This window comes from Macrobrachium nipponense, chromosome 3 (genome assembly GCF_015104395.2).
Source record: "Macrobrachium nipponense isolate FS-2020 chromosome 3, ASM1510439v2, whole genome shotgun sequence".
Classification (NCBI taxonomy): domain Eukaryota; kingdom Metazoa; phylum Arthropoda; class Malacostraca; order Decapoda; family Palaemonidae; genus Macrobrachium; species Macrobrachium nipponense.
In genome coordinates, this window is record NC_087202.1 from 125,435,062 (window position 1) to 125,453,283 (window position 18,222).

The 18,222-nt window shown below is 41.4% G+C and overlaps 1 protein-coding gene across 1 annotated transcript in view; it reads left to right on the forward strand.

Moving 5' to 3' along the window:
* Positions 1 to 498: 498 nt before the first annotated feature.
* The window catches only part of LOC135222046 (nuclear inhibitor of protein phosphatase 1-like), a gene marked incomplete at its 3' end in the record, with an annotated part of 36,163 nt that continues 18,439 nt past the window's right edge, over positions 499 to 18,222 (forward strand). Inside the window, 3 exon segments of the mRNA XM_064260181.1 lie at positions 499 to 556; positions 9,122 to 9,275; positions 13,803 to 14,020. Coding sequence (XP_064116251.1) covers positions 9,128 to 9,275; positions 13,803 to 14,020 — 366 coding nt within the window. The 5' untranslated portion in view covers positions 499 to 556; positions 9,122 to 9,127.

The window sequence follows — 18,222 nt, forward strand, 5'->3', positions numbered from 1 at the left end:
GGGTTTGTTGACAACTCTTGCACTAACGCACTATTATTCATTTTGATATATCTGGTGTTATAGACTAGCAATACAGTGTAAGAGTCATGGCATCATCAGAAATATTACTGTTATGGATATTGACTAGAGCTAAAAAACAACACTTGCCAAAAAACAGCACTGTACCAGAAAGTTATTTTCAGTACCAACTAGAAATGTCATGTATGTTGTTTTGGGTGAAGTTGTAAACTTGCCACATTTTAAGGAAGTTTGTCAGAATTTCATACTGATCAAAATTTTGTTCTCCTGAAAAAAGTTTATTTGCAATATCGTATAGATATAGCACATATACTTGTTTTGAAATTTAATATTATACCAACATTTTAGATTATGTTTAGTTTGGGATGGATGAAGGCTGAACAACTAAAAGTGGAACTATTGCTACTGCCCAAAATCTTGATGTTCAATTTCCACATGATTCCTTATTATACCTTTTAATTCATGTTTATATTTCAGGGCTGGCAAACCACCAGTTGGACTGCATTTAGATGTTGCCAAAGGTGATAAATTAATACAGGTAAGTTAATTGTTACAAAGTGTTGTTTGTTTCTTTTTGTGCAGTAGAGTGTTCAGGGATTAGAGGTAAATTTTTCCCATAAAAAAAAAAACAAAACAAAGAAATAATACCCATAGTGGGTTTGTGCCATCAGTGCACCTAACATGGTGCACTGTAGGCATTACTTAACAGTCTTTACAGCGTCCCGTCAGCCCCTAACTACAACCTCTTTCTTTCCTTTTACTGTATCTCCATTCAAATATTCTTTCTCTCATCTAACTTTCCACCTCCCTAACAGTTGTTTCATAGTGCAACTGCTTTGAGGTTTTTCTCCTGTTACACCTTTCAAATCTAATTACCTTCAATTTCCCTTCCAGCACTGAATGACTTCATAGGTTCCAGTGCTATTCTATAAAGAATAATGGGAATGATATTATTTCATTCCAGACACCAAAAATGCAGCAAATAACAGGATTGTTACTTGAATTAACAAGCTTGGCATCAGAAAAAGTTATCTTAAGAAATGTAAATATATAGATGAAATTAATGTCAGTTTGGTCTCACTTTACCTGTAATAGGGAGAGGTGAGGTGATGCTGTATGGTTGAAGGTAGTGAGAAAGGTGAAGAGGATAAGAGGCATTCAAACGCCAAATAAAAAATGAAACACCAAATAAAAGATAAATTTCATTCATTGAACTTTTCATGACATGCCTCCACACCAGAGTGAATGTGGTCTAGTGGAACCTCTTTTTGCAACTCTCTTTCTTCTTGGAATCGCTCTTCACTCTCAGTTGCCACTAAAATTATTTCCTCAACAAGGTTCTGGGTTCTTCCTTCTGTGTAAGATTATTGGAAGGGATGTGGGGTAGGCTACCTTTTGTTGGTGTGTCCTCTCTGTTGTCTCATTAGCCATGCTATGTTTAGTGCTGACTCGAACATTCGAGCCTACCCTCATCGATACTACTCGGTTGACATTATGTATTCCGATTGACTTTGGCAGTTTGGACATAGGTCTTAAGGTATGTCTTTTCTGTTACTATTCAGTATCTAAATGAATAATAGTTTATTCTTGGCATTGTGATGTTTCATCCTGGTATATATGAAAGTTGATGCCATCTTTGTTCAGAAGTATTTTTACTGTATATGTTCTGTTGCTATGGCTTTTGCAAGTTTGTATTATTTACTGTGTGAGTGTAATTTAGTTGAAAAACTCATGTTACTATTATCCTTAGAGGCTAAGTATGAGTAGGAGTGTTTTGAGGCTATTTACTTTATTTCCCTTATAGTTTTCTAACCCTTTAATATTTGGGGAACATATGTGGAAGATTTTCCAGACTTTTCTTAAAGAACCTTTTGGTTGTGTAGCCAGAACTTGTACAGAAACTCAAGCAAAACTTATACTATAGTTGGCTTTTGAGTAATGGTGCATAGAAAATGGTACTATCTTTTGAAGTTTGTAAGGTAATATTTTTAGAGATCAGACACTTGAGAAAGATTAAAATGTTGATCCCTTCCTTGGACTGAAGTATGGGAAAAGCTGTTGCTGTAGTCAGGAGTGTTTGAAACTGCTGCCAGATTTTCTGGTCAGGTTCATGTCAGTTCTCCCCATCATCTGAATTATTTTGAGGTTCTGTCAACATAAGATCTTTATAGAAAAAGGGCAAAGTGCGTGCTTTATCTGCCCCTTCCCCTCATCCTCTACTTTGAATCATCTACTTGCTGGTGCCTGGTCTACTCATGGTCTGCTACGGGACTGACCCATACCCCTGACATTTCTTGGTGTTTCTTGAACCATAGTGAGGGTGGTAAATGTGGATGCATGCCCAAGATCTCCTCCATTTTGGTTGCTCATCTCCATGTATAGTGACTGTATGATTGGTCTTCACTATTGCAGCAGTAGTGCCATAAAATTGGCAATTTATGGCGCCATAATTGGCTAAGTTTAGGTTATCAGGGAGGTAAGGTGCCGATAATAGAGTTATGGCGCCATAAATTGTCATTAACCGAAACTTGTCACCATAAGCGTCATAAATCATAATGGTGGTTTTCGCTTATGAGCAACCAGCCGAGAACGGAACCCCTGCTGGTAACTGGGACTGCCTGTAGTAATAATAATTGTAATTGGTTGGTAATGTATTTCTACATATTTGTTTAGTATGATTTGTTTCACACCTGAAAGGAGTCTTGAATTCTTGTTTGGTTAATTAAAGGTACTTATTCTTTTATTTGTAGTATATATTGTTTTAATAATAAATATTATAAGAAAGCAAAATTGCTTGAATAAACTTACACTAATCTTATTGAAACTTACAATTTGTTCATGAAACTTACCTGACAGATATATATATAGCTGTATTCTCCGAAGTCCGACAGAATTTCAAAATTCGTGGCACACGCAGTGGGCGGCCAGGTGGTAGTACCCATTCCCGCCGCTGGGAGGCGGATATCAGGAACTATTCCCATTTTCTATTCATATTTTTTCTGTCGGCGGTCGGTAAACAACTGTTTACAGACCTCCGCCTAGGATTTTGAAACTTCATTAGCCGCTTAAGTATCCTAATTATTCTTTCGATTATTGACTTGGATTTGTGGCTAGGCATACGCTATCGTAAATTTTTTCATTGCATTTGATGTCTGAAGCTAGTTAGCCTAGTTTCAGACTTTGTTGTCTGCATGGGGTAAGGTGAGGCTACCGGGACTTTCGGTAGACACTCGCTTAGTATATATGACGTTTACATGTTTTCTTTGCATAAGTTCAATGTAATTAGTGTAATGTGTGACTGATTATGGAAGAAGTAGGATTCATGTACGCATTTTAGAGCGTGTTAGAATCAGGAGTTTTCCTCCACAGTAAACAGAAGTTAGAAATAATGAACCTTCTAACCTCCTGTAGATTTTATTTTGCCTAACCCTGGGGTATGGCTTACGGGCCTAGAAGAAGTGTCTGCTAGAGGATTACATCAAGTAATCTTAGACTAAAGTGCTTGCTCTCCAATCAGTGTTGTAAGTGTAGTGCCCCTTGTGTTTGTGGAGGGGCGTCAGATCGGCCCCATAATGCCTCTAGGCCTGGACCTCTGTCGGACTCCCAGGACTCAGGGAGAGGGCATGTCGAAAGCCGCAAGAGGGTTACGGGGGCTCCCCACCGATCTGGCGTCCCTTCGGCAGGACCTGTTGACGATTCCCAGGCTGCTAAAGATCGTGCACGTGCACGAATCTTGAAGGATTGCTTCTCGTCCTCCGAGGCGTCCTCCCCGCGCAGGGTTGGATTCTCTCGGAAGGACTCGCGCCCTCTAAGAAGCTTTAGAGAAGAGGACGCTTCACGTCCTCTCTCTCGTCAGGAGGGAACGTCAGATCGGCCCCATAACGCCTCTAGGCCTAGACCTCTGTCGGACTCCCAGGAAACCAGGGAGAGGGCATGTCAAAAGCCGAAGGAGGGTTACGGGTTTTTCATGCTGATCTGGCTTCCTTTCGGCAGGTCCTGTTGTCGCTTCCCAGGCTGCCGAAGATCGAGCACGTGCACGAATCTTGAAGGATTGCTTCTCGTCCTCCGAGGCGTCCTCCCCACACAGGGGTGGAGCGTCTCGGAGACTCGCGCCTCCTTAAGAAGCTCTCGTCACGAGAGGATGAAAGAGTCCTGTGCCCTGTCAGGGCTCTCAAATTTTATTTACTTAAACGAAGGAAGTAAGAGGTCCTTCGTGGGTAATTTGTGGTGCTCAGGAAGAGACCACATTTACCCTTTTCGAAGAATGCACTGGCTCTTTTCCTAAGGGACATATTAAGGAGGCTCATTCATCTTGCCAGAAGAGTGATTTGAGCCTCCTGCGAGTGAACGCTCATTTATACATTATTAAGGAGGCTCATTCATCTTGCCAGAAGAGTGATTTGAGCCTCCTGCGAGTGAACGCTCATGAAGTTAGAGCTGTTTCAACCTCGCTAGCATTCCAAAAGAATATGGTAATCAAGGACATTCTTGATTCCACCTTTTTGGAGGAGCAACTCAGTATTCGTCTCCTCTCCACACTCATGGCGCTCCGTATACGTTATGTAACGTTCGCTTTACTTCGAAAGAGCATAAGTTTGACGTCCGGCAAGCTGCTTTGCACAGTCAAACAACTTATGTCTCTGGTTCGGCATAAGAAGGGCAATTTAGACGTGAGGAAGCTTTTGGAGGTGCTCGACGTCCTATAAGTAGAGACATTCTCCAGTACGCTCGGCAAGCACCTTGCGAGGGTGTCTTTCGGACGCTCGGCGTTCCTGTGCTGAGGGCGTTTCTGGAGATGTTCTTTTGCATTACTAAGACGCAAGTTGCCGCACAGGCGGCCACTGTCTTTGTAAGAAGGTATGAAGGTCTTTAAGGCCCGTCTTGAAGACGAAAGCCGTACGTCTTCCTTTAGTGTTCACACACTTCAGGAGCAGCGTGCGGCTCTCCATGGAGACTCGCATGAGGACGTCCCTTGAAAATATTCAACGTCATCCGCAAAACGCGGTTCGTCATAACATTGAGATGTTGGCAAGGTCGCTCGCCAGGACGCCTCTTGGCGGGCCTTGCATGCTTCAGCGCTTATGAGGACGCTTTTGTGGACATTCGCCAGGACTCTTCGGTGGAAGCTCGACAGGACGCTTTGCGAGAGAAAAGACTTGTAGACAGCGTCTTATTTGCTGTTCAGGACGTTTCTTAGGACGCTTGACGCTTTCTAAACGCTCGTCAAGAGGAAGAGGAGGTTTTTTCAAGACTCCACAGGACATTCCTTTACAGAAATTTTTAAAGAAGGATTCGGAGTTAGCGGAGAGACATACCCGAATTTTTTCTTCGATCCCTCTTGCCTCTTCATCGATTTCTCTGAGAATCGGGAAGATTATATACTCGGATTCCTGGGTGACTTTCGGTCATGTTAAAGGGTTTTCCCCTATTAGCAAACTGCCAATTGTTTTGTCAAGTAAGGACGTTTTCCCCATTGTCAAGATACTAAATGTTTTGTCATTTTAGTGGGGGACCCCTCATAAATGGGGTAGTTCTCTTTGACATAGATTTTAACGTTTTATCGTTAAGCGGATAAACTCATTAACAAATTTCGGAAGAGCTCTCATTCATTTTCAGAGGCTCATCCGGGGAGTAAGAAAAAGAGACTTGTAGACTAGATCCAGGAAGTCTTATGTCCAATATCATAAGAACATTGAACGGTCCTTTTCGATCCTCGGTTCTCTCTTGATGATCTCTATTCGAATATTACTCCCTTTTCTTGGCAAGAGTCTTGGCAAAGAATCAAGGAGTTTCTTTTAAAAAGTCTCATTCATTAGAACGTGGACAGTCGTTTTCCTTTCTTTCTCTCTTCCTCGTCGAGGAAAGATGTAGTAGAGAATTCGATGTTCAAATTACTACAATACTTATGTAGTTTATCTTTGCGTCATTTTGCTAACGCATGGGTCAAGTCATATACGCATATCGTATTTACCTCTGCGGATAGAAGCCGAAAGAACTGTTGTTCTAATGTATTTAATTGTCACTCCCTTCAACCTTCCAAGAGTTTTCGGAGTAAGAACAACTCTTCAGGTATTGTTACGACAACACCAACTCAGCTTCTGTATTTAGCGAATTTTGTTTCGTTTAAATATGCCTTGCTTGAGAGTTTCCTTTTGCTCGATAATTCATACCTATCCCTTCGTAAAAGGAGTAGCTGGCAACTCAGGCAAGATAGTGCGAGACGATGAACAAGGCTGCTGTTACTGTGATCTACGCAGTACCGGCTAGCTCGGTGACATGCGCGGTTGGTTACGTCTCTCTCCCTTGCGGAATGGCTGAATAAGCCGTCTCTCTGCCCTACAATCATGGATTTCAGCCTCGGGTTGAGGAAATTTCTAGTAATCTTGAATGAACACGCCTTCCGTTTACTTAGATAATTTCAACAAGATATCTCTTATACTTGTTCGGTGCGGGTTTACCGCACGGTAACAGAATTCTGTACGAATCTACCGCGGCATAGCACTATAATAATGCTCTCCTGCTTATGCAAAGCGCAGCCTTATTTAGGGAAGGAAGCAGGCTGAGTGAGGGAATGGATGAGTTTGCTGGGGACCATTTCCTCGCTGGAGAAGCTTGTTTTCCCTGAATAAACAGCAATTCAGACCTCTACATTTTTTCCTCACGAAGAAATTGGAATAACATCAAAGATCTAGTAATAATTCTAATTTTCTCTCAACGGCTTGAGGATCACCTCGGGTGATAGCGAGAGGGTGCCATACATCCGAACAGAGGAACAGATGTTCTGGCACATTGTCTGAAAGAATTGGAAGCCAAACTGGTCGGCTCTCCAGTTCCTCGAAGGGTGAGTTTGGATCGAGTGGCCCAAATCATCTCGGATAATTTCTCAGCTCTCTCATAGCTCAAGAAGAGAGAGTTGGTTATGGGCTTGGGCACGGAACGTAACGATCCTCAAGAGGTTCGTTAAACTAGTGCACGTCCGTGCGCGTCTTCTCGATCGAAGGCAACAACTACTGACGTCTGAGTAATCCTCACTTAGAAGTATGTCGAAAGTTGAGGAGAGACTGAGGGCGTCCTTTCGTTAAGTTTTTCTTAATATTGAAGACGAAGGAGCTTCCTCTTAAGTTGTTCCCTTCCCCCTTATTCATGATCCTAGAGGATTAGCTTTAGTCTCCACATGTTGGCCTCTAAGAGGTTGGATTCACAGAGGTCAGGTAATTCAGAGAATTGTCCAAAGACCCTTCCCGAGAGAATCGTGTAATCTAACATCGTCACTTAGTGAAGTATCTAATATCTCTCCTCTCTGAGTCTGAAGGCGTTCAGACTATCGAGAAGCGATAAGATCTTCAAGATTAATGGCAGTCTCTTGGCCAAGGCAAAGCAGTGCTGCCTATTTTCAGTGTTCAATCGAGGGGGCCGTTTCTGGAGATAGCGAAGGGAAATGACTGTTCCTCCACCTCGACCTCTGTGAATTTCTTTATGGTTCTATCTTTCCGTATGAAGTATGAGATAAGCTAGAAGTCCTAACTATTGTAGAATATGCAAATATGTTGTTGACGGCCTCTAGGCTCAGAGATTCGGTTCTGTCAAACAACAAAGCTTCACGATCTTTGAGGTCTGGGGAGATCTTGAAATTCTCTGGATCGCAGGTTCCGGCATGGAACTTAGACGTAGTCTGAGTTTCTGATGCCAAAAGCATTTCGAACCTATCCTTTCTGCGAACTTAATACACGTGACAGAAAGGCTAACATTCTAACCGCTCTAGCCACGGCAAAGAGGGTTAGTGAGGTTTTAGCCATCATCAGAGGTTTTAGCTTTAAAGGACATAATGCGGTCTGTCCTCTAAGCTTCCGTTCTTGATAAAAACGAAAACCTGTCTAACCCTTGACCCGAAGGCTTGGAGACCAAGGGTATGGCACAAATTATTGGGCAAGGGCATTAGAGAGTCCTGTGCCCTGTCGGGTCTCTCAAGTTTTATCTTGATAAAACTATAGAAAGTCGAGGTCAACGGACAATCTGCGGTGTTCCGTAAAAGATCAGACTGGTTCATGTCCAAGAACACCCTGGCATTATAGTCAAGGAGTTCTTTAAGAAGTCTCATTCATTATGTTTGCATAAAGATTTGAGATTTTTTCTTAATATGAATGCTCAAGAGGTGAGGGCGCGGCCTCGGAAGCATTTCAACGAGCATGACACTCAGTAACATCCTGAGTGCCACGCTTTAGCGAAGCAACTCTGTGTTCGCTTCACACTCCCGACGGGATGTGAAGACGACATTTCAGATCTGTAAGTCGCTAGGACCATACATATCCGTAGATATATTATTGGGGGCAGCAAGCAACACGAATCCTATCCTATAGAAAAGGGATAGGTATGCTTTTAACTTTGAAGGGTTGGTCGCTTGAGGCGCGTTCCTTTTCTTTAGCCTAGAAGTTATAGAACTAACTTGGATAGGTTAGGTCAGGTGGTGGTTTTAGCTTCGTTGCCCTCAGAAGTATGGTCATATGGTCTAGTCACATTGTGGTCACGCCCCCGTTGACAGATCATCTAGAGCGCACCAGCATTACAGGTCTCTACCTCGCTGGCAACTCTAGTAACGCAGAAGCAGACTTTGGTGACAGTAATCACGAAGTCGGCTATGCTAACAGGTGAGGAACCAAGATGTATATCGTCTACTTAATTTAGTTTCCCAAAAATCCTATTCTGTCTCTTCCCACCATCCGAAGGTGGGATTCAGCTATATATATCTGTCAGGTAAGTTTCATGAACAAAATGTTATTGTTATAATACAATTAAGTTTGTTCATACTTACCTGGCAGATATATATAATTAAAGTGCCCACCCACCTCCCCTCAGGAGACAGTGGCACTGATAAAATATGAATAGAAAATGGGAATAGTTCCTGATATCCGCCTCCCAGCGGCGGGAATGGGTACTACCACCTGGCCGCCCACTGCGTGTGCCGCGAATTTTGAAATTCTGTCGGACTTCGGAGAATACAGCTATATATATATCTGCCAGGTAAGTATGAACAAACTTAATTGTATTATAACAATAACATATTGTATTTAACTTACAGCCATTATGTTCTCCTTTCTTTTTTCAGAAACTTATGATAGATGAAAAAAAATGTTACCTTTTCGGCCGAAATCCACAACTTAATGATTTCTGCATTGACCATGCTTCTTGCTCGAGAATCCATTGTTCGTTAGTATATCACAAACACCTCAACATGGCCTTTTTGGTTGATCTAGGGAGTAGTAAGTATTGCATAAATATTCCTTTTATTTTATTTATTTTTTTTTTTTTTTAAGTATCAGCCTGAATTTCCAGCTACTGGACTGTGTCAAGGATGTTAGTTAAACGTTAAAATGTTAAACATTGTAGAGATTTGGGGCTTTGAATAGAAATGACTTCATAGTTGCTACGGTATTGATAGTCTCACAATGGACTGCAAAATCTGCCTTTTAAGTGGAAATCAGGCTATGTTATATAACCAAAAATTATGTGTTACTGGGCCTAGATAGTAACATTAATTTCTATGGATATCAAAAACTGCAGTTGTCTTAGTATTTTTTTCTAACTTGTTTTTCAAAATAACAAAACTTATTATCAGAAGACTGTTTTGCATGCTCTGTGTATGTGTGTTATTGGCCCAACAGGCTCCTGTTTCTGATTTTTGCTAGAATATTATTTGTTAATTTATTAATATATTTTTTCCTTTATTGATAAGTGGGGTCTCCTCTTTCTGTATTTCTCCATACCTTATCTTACTTCCTAATGAACACCAAATTCTTTGGAAGCTTGAATTTCAAGTCAATGGCCCCTGTGGATTTGTTCCATGTGGGTAGGTTTCATCTTCTGAATAATAATAGTAGTAATATGTTAAATAAAGTGGCAGAATTAAGCAAATTGATTTTATTTATTATTTTCTCTATTTGTCTTATCATCAGGTTCTCAGGCTCAGTGATGGTTCTTAGTAACTGGCCAGCATTCATATTGAGAAATTCTAAAAAATGCTAGAGGGGATGTTTTATTCAAAAACAGGATTTTGGTGTTATTTATCTGGAATACTGATGTTAACAGTATACGTATATGTACTGGTAAACAGGGATCTCAGGTCCAGGGGAAGCAGAGGTCATCATCAGTGCTGGTATTATTTCGTGGTGTTTGTCCAATCTGGGCGGGAGTTCTTCTCTGGTATACAGTTGGCGTTGGTGCTGGTATAGCTGGTATTATCATGAAGTTTCAGCCTCCTCGTAAGTCACCTGCTTGACGAGTCGGTAGTGGGACTAAAGCAAGTGTGTCTGAGTGGTGGTATTTATAGTGACTCAGACCTAGAGCTGAATTCTCACTGGTTGAGTCGATCTTGGGTGAAGTCGGGATCTTGCACTGATGGTTGCGGATTCAGCTGTGCAAGCGCTATGGTAGTGTGTCCGGAGATGGATGTCAGAAGTCCAGTGGGGGCTCCTGATTATTTGGTTCAGAGAGCAATGAACGACCCCCAACAGTGCCAAGCAATCAGGAGCTCCTGCAGGATGACAGGACTCTCACTCCAGGGCCCCAGGCAGGACTTCCGGCATCCATCCCTGGACACACTACCATAGTGCTTGCACAGCTGAACTTCCACGACCGTCAATACAAGATCCCCGACTTCAACCAGGACTGACTTGACCAGTGGAGAATTCAGGTCTAGGTCTGAGTCACTATAAATACCACTACACAGACACACTTGTTCTAGTCCCACTACTGACTCATCAAGAAGAGGAGGTAAAAATGTCATGATAATACCAGTTAAACCGGCACCAACACCAGCTGTATACCAGAGACAACCCCAGCCTGGATTTGACCTACGCCCACGAAATAATACCAGCACTGATGACAACACATGCTTGACCTGGACCTGAGATCCCTGTTTAAAAGTACTGTGCTGTTAATACCAGTATACCACATAAATAACACCAAAATCCTTTTTGAATAAAACATCTCCTCCAGCATTTGTTAGAATTTCCCAATATGAATATTGGCCAGTAAATTCTTTAATAAGCATCAGAGAAGCGTATAATAAGAAAAATTGAGAAAATATATAAAATTAATTTGCTGAATTTTGTCATTTTGTTTAACATAATATGTCTAAAAGAAGGTCTTCTACAAAAAAAGATAATAATAATAATGGTTTCTCTTTATAATTTGCACATCAAAGTGTACTATTGTTCTCCAATTCCATTTGGCATGTTTTTTTAAAAATACCCTCAACTAAAAGTTCCTCAAAAAGCAAAACAGGTTGTAATATACTACATTGTATTGCTTATTACATGAACAATAAAGAGATGCCTGAGTTTCAGTCTAAAATACTTCTAAAAGAAAAGCATTCAGCCAAGCAGTTAATGTTCTAAAAGAAAAGCATTCAGCCAAGCAGTTAATGTTTCTCATGGTATGACTGTTCAAGAAATATTTTCATTACCAATTATGAATGCAGTATCAAATTAAAATTGCCTGTATCTAGGCTGGGGTTCATGTTTCCCAGATGTATAGATATCAAATACTGTTACGATTGCATTGCATATACAGATTACATGCATACATGAATGTTATTAATTTAGGGAATTGTGTACCTTACCATTTACTTTGCATTTATTCTTTTACCATTTACACTCTGCTTATTGTAAGACCACTTGTTTCTGTATGCATTGTGGCAACATTGCTATTATGTGCAGCATCACCGCTATTATTTCCTGCCATATATATGATACATTGATCAGTTCTTGCCCTGTGGTCACTGAGGAGTGAAGCATGGAACTTCCTTCTGCCTTCACATCGCTGTAGCTGTCAATATATAGAATTTTAAGAATCAACAGTTTCATTTCTTCATTCATTCCATTCATTACATGGACGTATGTGGTAGGGTTACAAGCCACAATAACATGGCACTGTGAGTAAGATCCAGTGACAGATTTCAGCTGACTCAGCTTGAAATCCAAGAAGACGACTGCCATTGCAGTGTTTACCTCTCATCGTGCTTATTGGATCTCTTACAGTGACTCAAGACCAGAGTTGCTAGTGCATTACAGTGTCGCTAGGAGTGCTGAAAAATTTTGTGCAGTGCAGTTAGAGTGTCAGTGCAAGACAGTGTTTTGGCCTGGATTTGATGCCAATATAAAGAATACAATAGAAAGTTGCAACGGCTGCCAACAGCTTCTTCCCAGTCAGCAACAAGAGCCTTACATGTTCAACAACCACCCATCCTGACCCTTCGAAAGTGTGTCAGCTGGCCTCTTCCACATATAGAAGGGAAGTCTTTCCTTGTTATTGCTGATAGACTTTCAGGCTGGCCTGTGGTTGTCCCCTGTGGACACGACACAACTGCAGCCAAAGTCAGAAGAATGTTGTGTCTTCTTCCGTGAGGTTGATGTCCCACTCCGCTTACAAGCTGATGGAGGACCCCCATTTTCCAGCCAAGAATTCAAGCAACTAGCTGATCGATGTGGCATTCATTACATCATCACTTGTCCACATTACCCTCAGTCCAATGGACATGCAGAAGCTGCAGTAAAAGCCGTCAAACACCTTATCATCAAGACCGCCCCATCCAGGAACATAGATTGCAAAGCCTTTGACAGAGGGTTGCTGGAACTTTGGAACACCCCAACCTCTGCAGGATGCTCCCCTGCACATATTCTCTACGGCCACCCTCTATGCACGTGTGTTCCGGCCACACCAGGTCATTAACAGATGAGTGGCAAACTAAGACTGAGGGCTACAACCGTCGTACTGTCGCCCACACCGAATAAGCCAAGAGCCTCTACAACTCACATGCCCACCCTCTAACCAAGCTCACCATCGGCCAGTGAGTCAGGATCCATTCACCACGATGCTACGATGGGACAAGGTTGGCATCGTGATGGGCCGCGGCAGGTCAAGACAGTATGAGGTACGCCTTGCAAGTGGCTGCGTATGGTTCAGAAACCGAAGACATTTGATTAGCATTAGTGATGATACCTCTCTCCAAGTCCCTGTGTCGCCTTGCCCTGGCCAGGAAAGAGAGCCATCATTTAACCCTCCAAATGCCTCTCGTTGTTCATCCTGACTCGCTGAAAGAAGTCCATGTTCCTCTTGAGACAGTGCTATGAGCATAAAGGGGAAGGGAGGTGTATAGATATCAATACCGTTACGATTCCATTGCATAAACAGATTACATGCATACATGTATATTATAAATTTAGGGAATTGTTTACCTTACCATTTACCCTGCATTTATCCTTTTACTATTTACACTCTACTTATTGTAAGACCACTTGTTTCATTATGCATCATGGCAACATTGCTATTATGTGCGGCAACACTGCTGTTGTTTTTTGCCATATATACGATGCATTAATCAGTTCCTGTCCTGTGGTCACTGAGGAGTGAAGCATGGAACTTCCTTCCTCCTTCACATTGCTGTAGCTGTCAATATATGGAATTTTAAGAATCTACAGTTTCATTTCTTCACCCTTCGTTCCATTCATTACATAGGTGTATGTGATAAGGTTACAAGCCACAATAACATCAGAGAGTAGAAATTATGTAGTGAATTTTTAATTCTTCTTAAAGTATTTCTTAGAAGTAAACCTTATCTTGTTATTTAAAAGAATTGTTCAGTGCAGTTAATAATAGTATAGAAAAGTCATAATTTGGCTTTTTAATTCTTTTGAAGAAAATAGAAGTGCTCATTTTGTTCGTTTAGTAATGATTACATTAATTATAAAATACAGGAATTTTTGTATTATTGAAATCATCTTTTCCAGCCCATGGGACTTTTATTGGGAATATTCGTTTAGAGGGAAATAAACCAACGCAGCTGCCTGTAAATTCAACTTTTCATTTTGGAGCTTCCACAAGAATGTACACACTGAGAGAACGCCCCCAGACTGCTCCAAAACCTGTTATGGATGAATTGGAAAGAATATCTGAAGATAGTGATGGAGGACTGCTGGGTCTACCAGAAACAGAAACAGAGTTGGATGTAAGTTCTTGTTATCTTTTTATCATCTACTAGAGTTTAGTTATTACCTGAGAACCCCTGTTGCTACTTTATTTACTATCGGGAACTGCGTTCCTTAAATAATATTTAGTTTCTTTAACCACATATAGTACATACAGTTTAAGCCTTTATGAAAATCTTTCTTTTAGGAAATTTTGTTTTCATATAAGCAACTTACCAAATGATTACATAACCAATGTTTCAACTCGCACGACAGCTTAAATTTTGGAAATTTGTGGGAGTGCTTCTGTTGTTTAAGTGTAGGTGACTAGCGCTGCCCACTTTTGGGGACAAAAAGGTATAACACATCTGAAGAGCTCATTTCATTTCTGCCGGTTAACTACTAAACTTCAGTTGTTTGAGTACCTTTATTTTGGAATTTTGTCGCCATATGGTTGTATTTTCTTGCCATATTGGTGAAATATTCTTGTTTTTGGTAGACTGCGTTCTATGTATGGTTAGTTGTTCATATATGAAACAAACCTTCTGTCGTAACATTAGGATATTCTAGCTCCAGCTGGAAATTGGGTAAAATTAATTAAAAAAACCTGTGTAATCAAGGAACCAATGGTGTCTGTGCTTGATCACGGGGTATATGGGCGCTCCCACAGTGCCATTGGCATCCCGTGGATGCATCAGTTACTTCCTTACTGCCTTTAAGAGAGGACATGATTACTCTCTACCTCTTGAAAGCCAGTTTAGTTTGCCCATTTTTTCTCTTCAATCTTTTCTCTGGGTGTTCTCATTGTGTGCAATCTTGTAGGTTGGTATAAGTTATGAGATATCGTGGGGTGTTTTGCCTCGCCAACAAAGCTTTATTTGGGGTCTCGCAAGAAACAAAGGAAATGACCCGGCATGAGTAGGTTTCCTTGTTTAAGATTTTTAACTTCGGTTTTTATGGATCCTCACCCAGCGTGCAGTAGGTGCAGAAAAAACGTACAATTACTAATTCATGATCAATTTGTCATTGTTGGTCAGTGGAACAACGAAAAAAGTTTTATGAAAAGGGTCAGTACAGGAGAAAGGAGACACCGCCATCTTTGAATGACCAAACATCTTCAGCTTCTTGTGTTCTGACTATGCAGATGCTGTTCCATATGTTTCATCGCCTGTATTTGATGCTTCCCATACTCCTTCGGGTTCTTCCTACGATTTGACGTTGGATGCATCAGGAGGGGATTTGGGCAGTTTTGTACCTAATTATGCTCTTTCCTTCCCTGTAGGGAGAGGGGGAGCATCGCCATCTTTGTCAATGTTTCAGCCCCCAATACGCACAGGATGGAAGAGATGTGGGCGGCATTAGGCCTAATCAGGGGAGTTAGCAAAACCTTTAGATGGGTTGTTGTCTTACTATATAACATCACGCTTCCATCCGGCTCATCCTTATATGGGTGTCCCTCTTCCCCCTGGTCTGTAGTTATGGGGGCAAACACTACTACAGCTATACAGTTACAGTGTCGCATATAATTCCAACATCACAGAATTTGGGAGTTAACTTTGAAGCCCCCACAGGGATACCATCAGTATCTCTACACAGCGTCTTCCATCAAGTGTGGTGACATCGCAGCCTGCTCCATCAGTGACATCACAATCTAACATGGTGTCCGCCAAGATGTCACAGCCTACTTCCACTCTCCCATCTTCAGTATCGGCGGGTGATACTACTATTCCAGACTTAGTGGCACGCACATTTATGAAGAAATTGCAAGCTTTGGAAGAGAAGATAAATAAGACAGGCGAGAAGGAATGATGTAAATCGTTGTCGTCTTCTTTGTCTAGTTTGGCATCATTGCAAGATTTGATGATGTCAGTGCGGGCACCAGTCAAGCATTGGAAGATAAGGCTGATCCCCATGCCAAGAGAAGATTAATTTCTCCTTCATTTTTGAGCCAGGGCTGTCACATCCCTATCAAAAGCAAAGCACAACTGGTAGTTGCTAGTGCCAGAAAACAAAAAAGCAGCCATCGTTTGGATACATTGTCACGGCTGAAGGGACCAATGGACGCTGGGGTGGAAGCAGCTGGGAGTACGGTGCCAAGCATGATGAGAAAGACATTTAGGGATGCTCCATGGTTGTTTAGAGAATCAACAGTGAGTATGCATCGATCTTTGAAGACTGGGGAGCAGGTTCCAGCTCCTCTCTGGACTATGAAGGAGTGGTTCCTGGATCTCCTCAGACTTCTAGTAGACTTCCCAAGACTTCTTCCACAGAGACCAAATCTTCTCAGACAGCCACATTTCTGACGATTCCACCAAGGACTATCCACTCATGCTCTGACAGGCTTCAGACTGGCAGGAAACCCATCAGAGCAAAGGGCTTTTCAAGACCAGCTGCAGAGGTGATTGCAAAGTGTAGGCATCAGTCTTCTCGTGGGCTATACCAGGCCAAGTGGGCAGTATTCCGCAGCTGGTGTAGAAAGCATGTCTCTTCTTCTTAAACCTCTGTAACACAGATTGCAGAATTTCTACTCTTTTTGTGAATGTCTAGAGGATACAGGGACATGCTGAGTTCTGTTTTTAGAAACAGAGGTGTGGATCTGTTATCTAATATGGATATTAGCGATTTAATCAAATCTTTTGACACAGCTAAACAGAGGAAGACACTCAGTTGCCTGGAACCTGGACATAGTACTTAAGTGGCTATCAGGCCCTCGTTTTGAGCCCCTTCACCCCATTTCATTCAAAGAATTAACAAGGAAAACCTTCTTCCTTGTTGTTTTGACTACGGCCAAAAGAGTCAGCAAGCTGCAGGCTATAGGTAAAAGAGTTGGGTTTTCTCAAGGAGACACACTGCTCATTTGCTCTTGGTTTTCTGGCTTAAAACAAGACTTCTTCCAAGCCCTGGCCCCATTCCATCACCATCAAGAATTTGATGGATGTTCTTGGTCCAGAAGGAGCAGAAAGAGCTCTGTGCTTGTAAGGGCATTGAAGTATTACCTGGATAGGACCGAGAGGGTCAGAGGCCCCTATAGCAACCTTTGGTGCTCTGTAAAAAATCCCTCCCCACCACTTTCCAAGAATGCATTGTCATTCTTTTTAAAAGAGACTTTATCTCCAATGCAACTCAATGATTTGGAGGATTTTTTACCTGCTTTTAAAGTTAAAGCCCACAAGATTAGAGCTATTGCACCTCATTGGCCTTCAGACATGACTTTTCTATCTTCATGCTTCTACTGATTTACACTTCTATTGGAAGTGTAAAACAATATTTGCGTTACATTATTTATGCAAGGTGGAAAAAGTGTTCGAAAGTTGTAGTACCCTGGGTCCGTTGTCAGCGGCTGGCATGGTGTTGGGGAATGAAGCATAGGAGGTATTCCTTCTATCCTCTAACTCTTCACCTTGATATAGGGTGGGGAGTCTTAGGGAACTGGGGGTACTATGTAACTTTAGACCAACTAGTTTTTTTAGTGGATGGGTAGTGGTTTTTATTTTATGTATAGGTGACAGCATTGTCTGGTTTTATTTATTGAGATACTGCACCCAGGGCAAGTGCACTTATTGATGCTTTGCTAGCCATCGGAATACTCTTTTGCTGTAAAGCTCACACTTAAGTAGAGGTGCTCCACTGTTATACCGCCACGCCACTACAGGTTAAGATGAGCACTAACTAGAGGCATTATCTTCCTGCAGTAGCTCTCTTACCAGGTAAAGTTACTACAAGCATTTTACTAATGCTAGCTGCCATTCTGTTTAAAATTCATTACCATTACTGAAAATCTTGGAATAGAATTTGTCCATGTATCCCACCCCCTGTCAATATGGGATTCATCTATCTTGGTAAGTTACTTACCTTATATGCCAGCGTATAAGGAAACTCCGCGGATAGGACAACCCTCCATTTTTCATGTAAAATTGTAGGTTTAGAGGTATGTTCACTATGTATATAAGAAGTCCCCCAATTTATTAAATTTCATAACTCAATCAGGTGATGTAAGTTAGTTGGTACATGAATAGAAATAATAATTACTTATTGGAATTATTATGCTAAAAATGTGTAAAATTGGTATCTTCAAGATTTTAAAATGTTTGGTAAAGCTAACCATTACGAAAAAATTCTTTTGTATTCCCTTAGGAAAAATACATGTATTCCCTTAAGAAAAATACATGGTAAGGAAAAATACATGGTAAACATCACGACAAATGCTCAACACCTGTGACGTCACTGTGATTGGAGTAATACC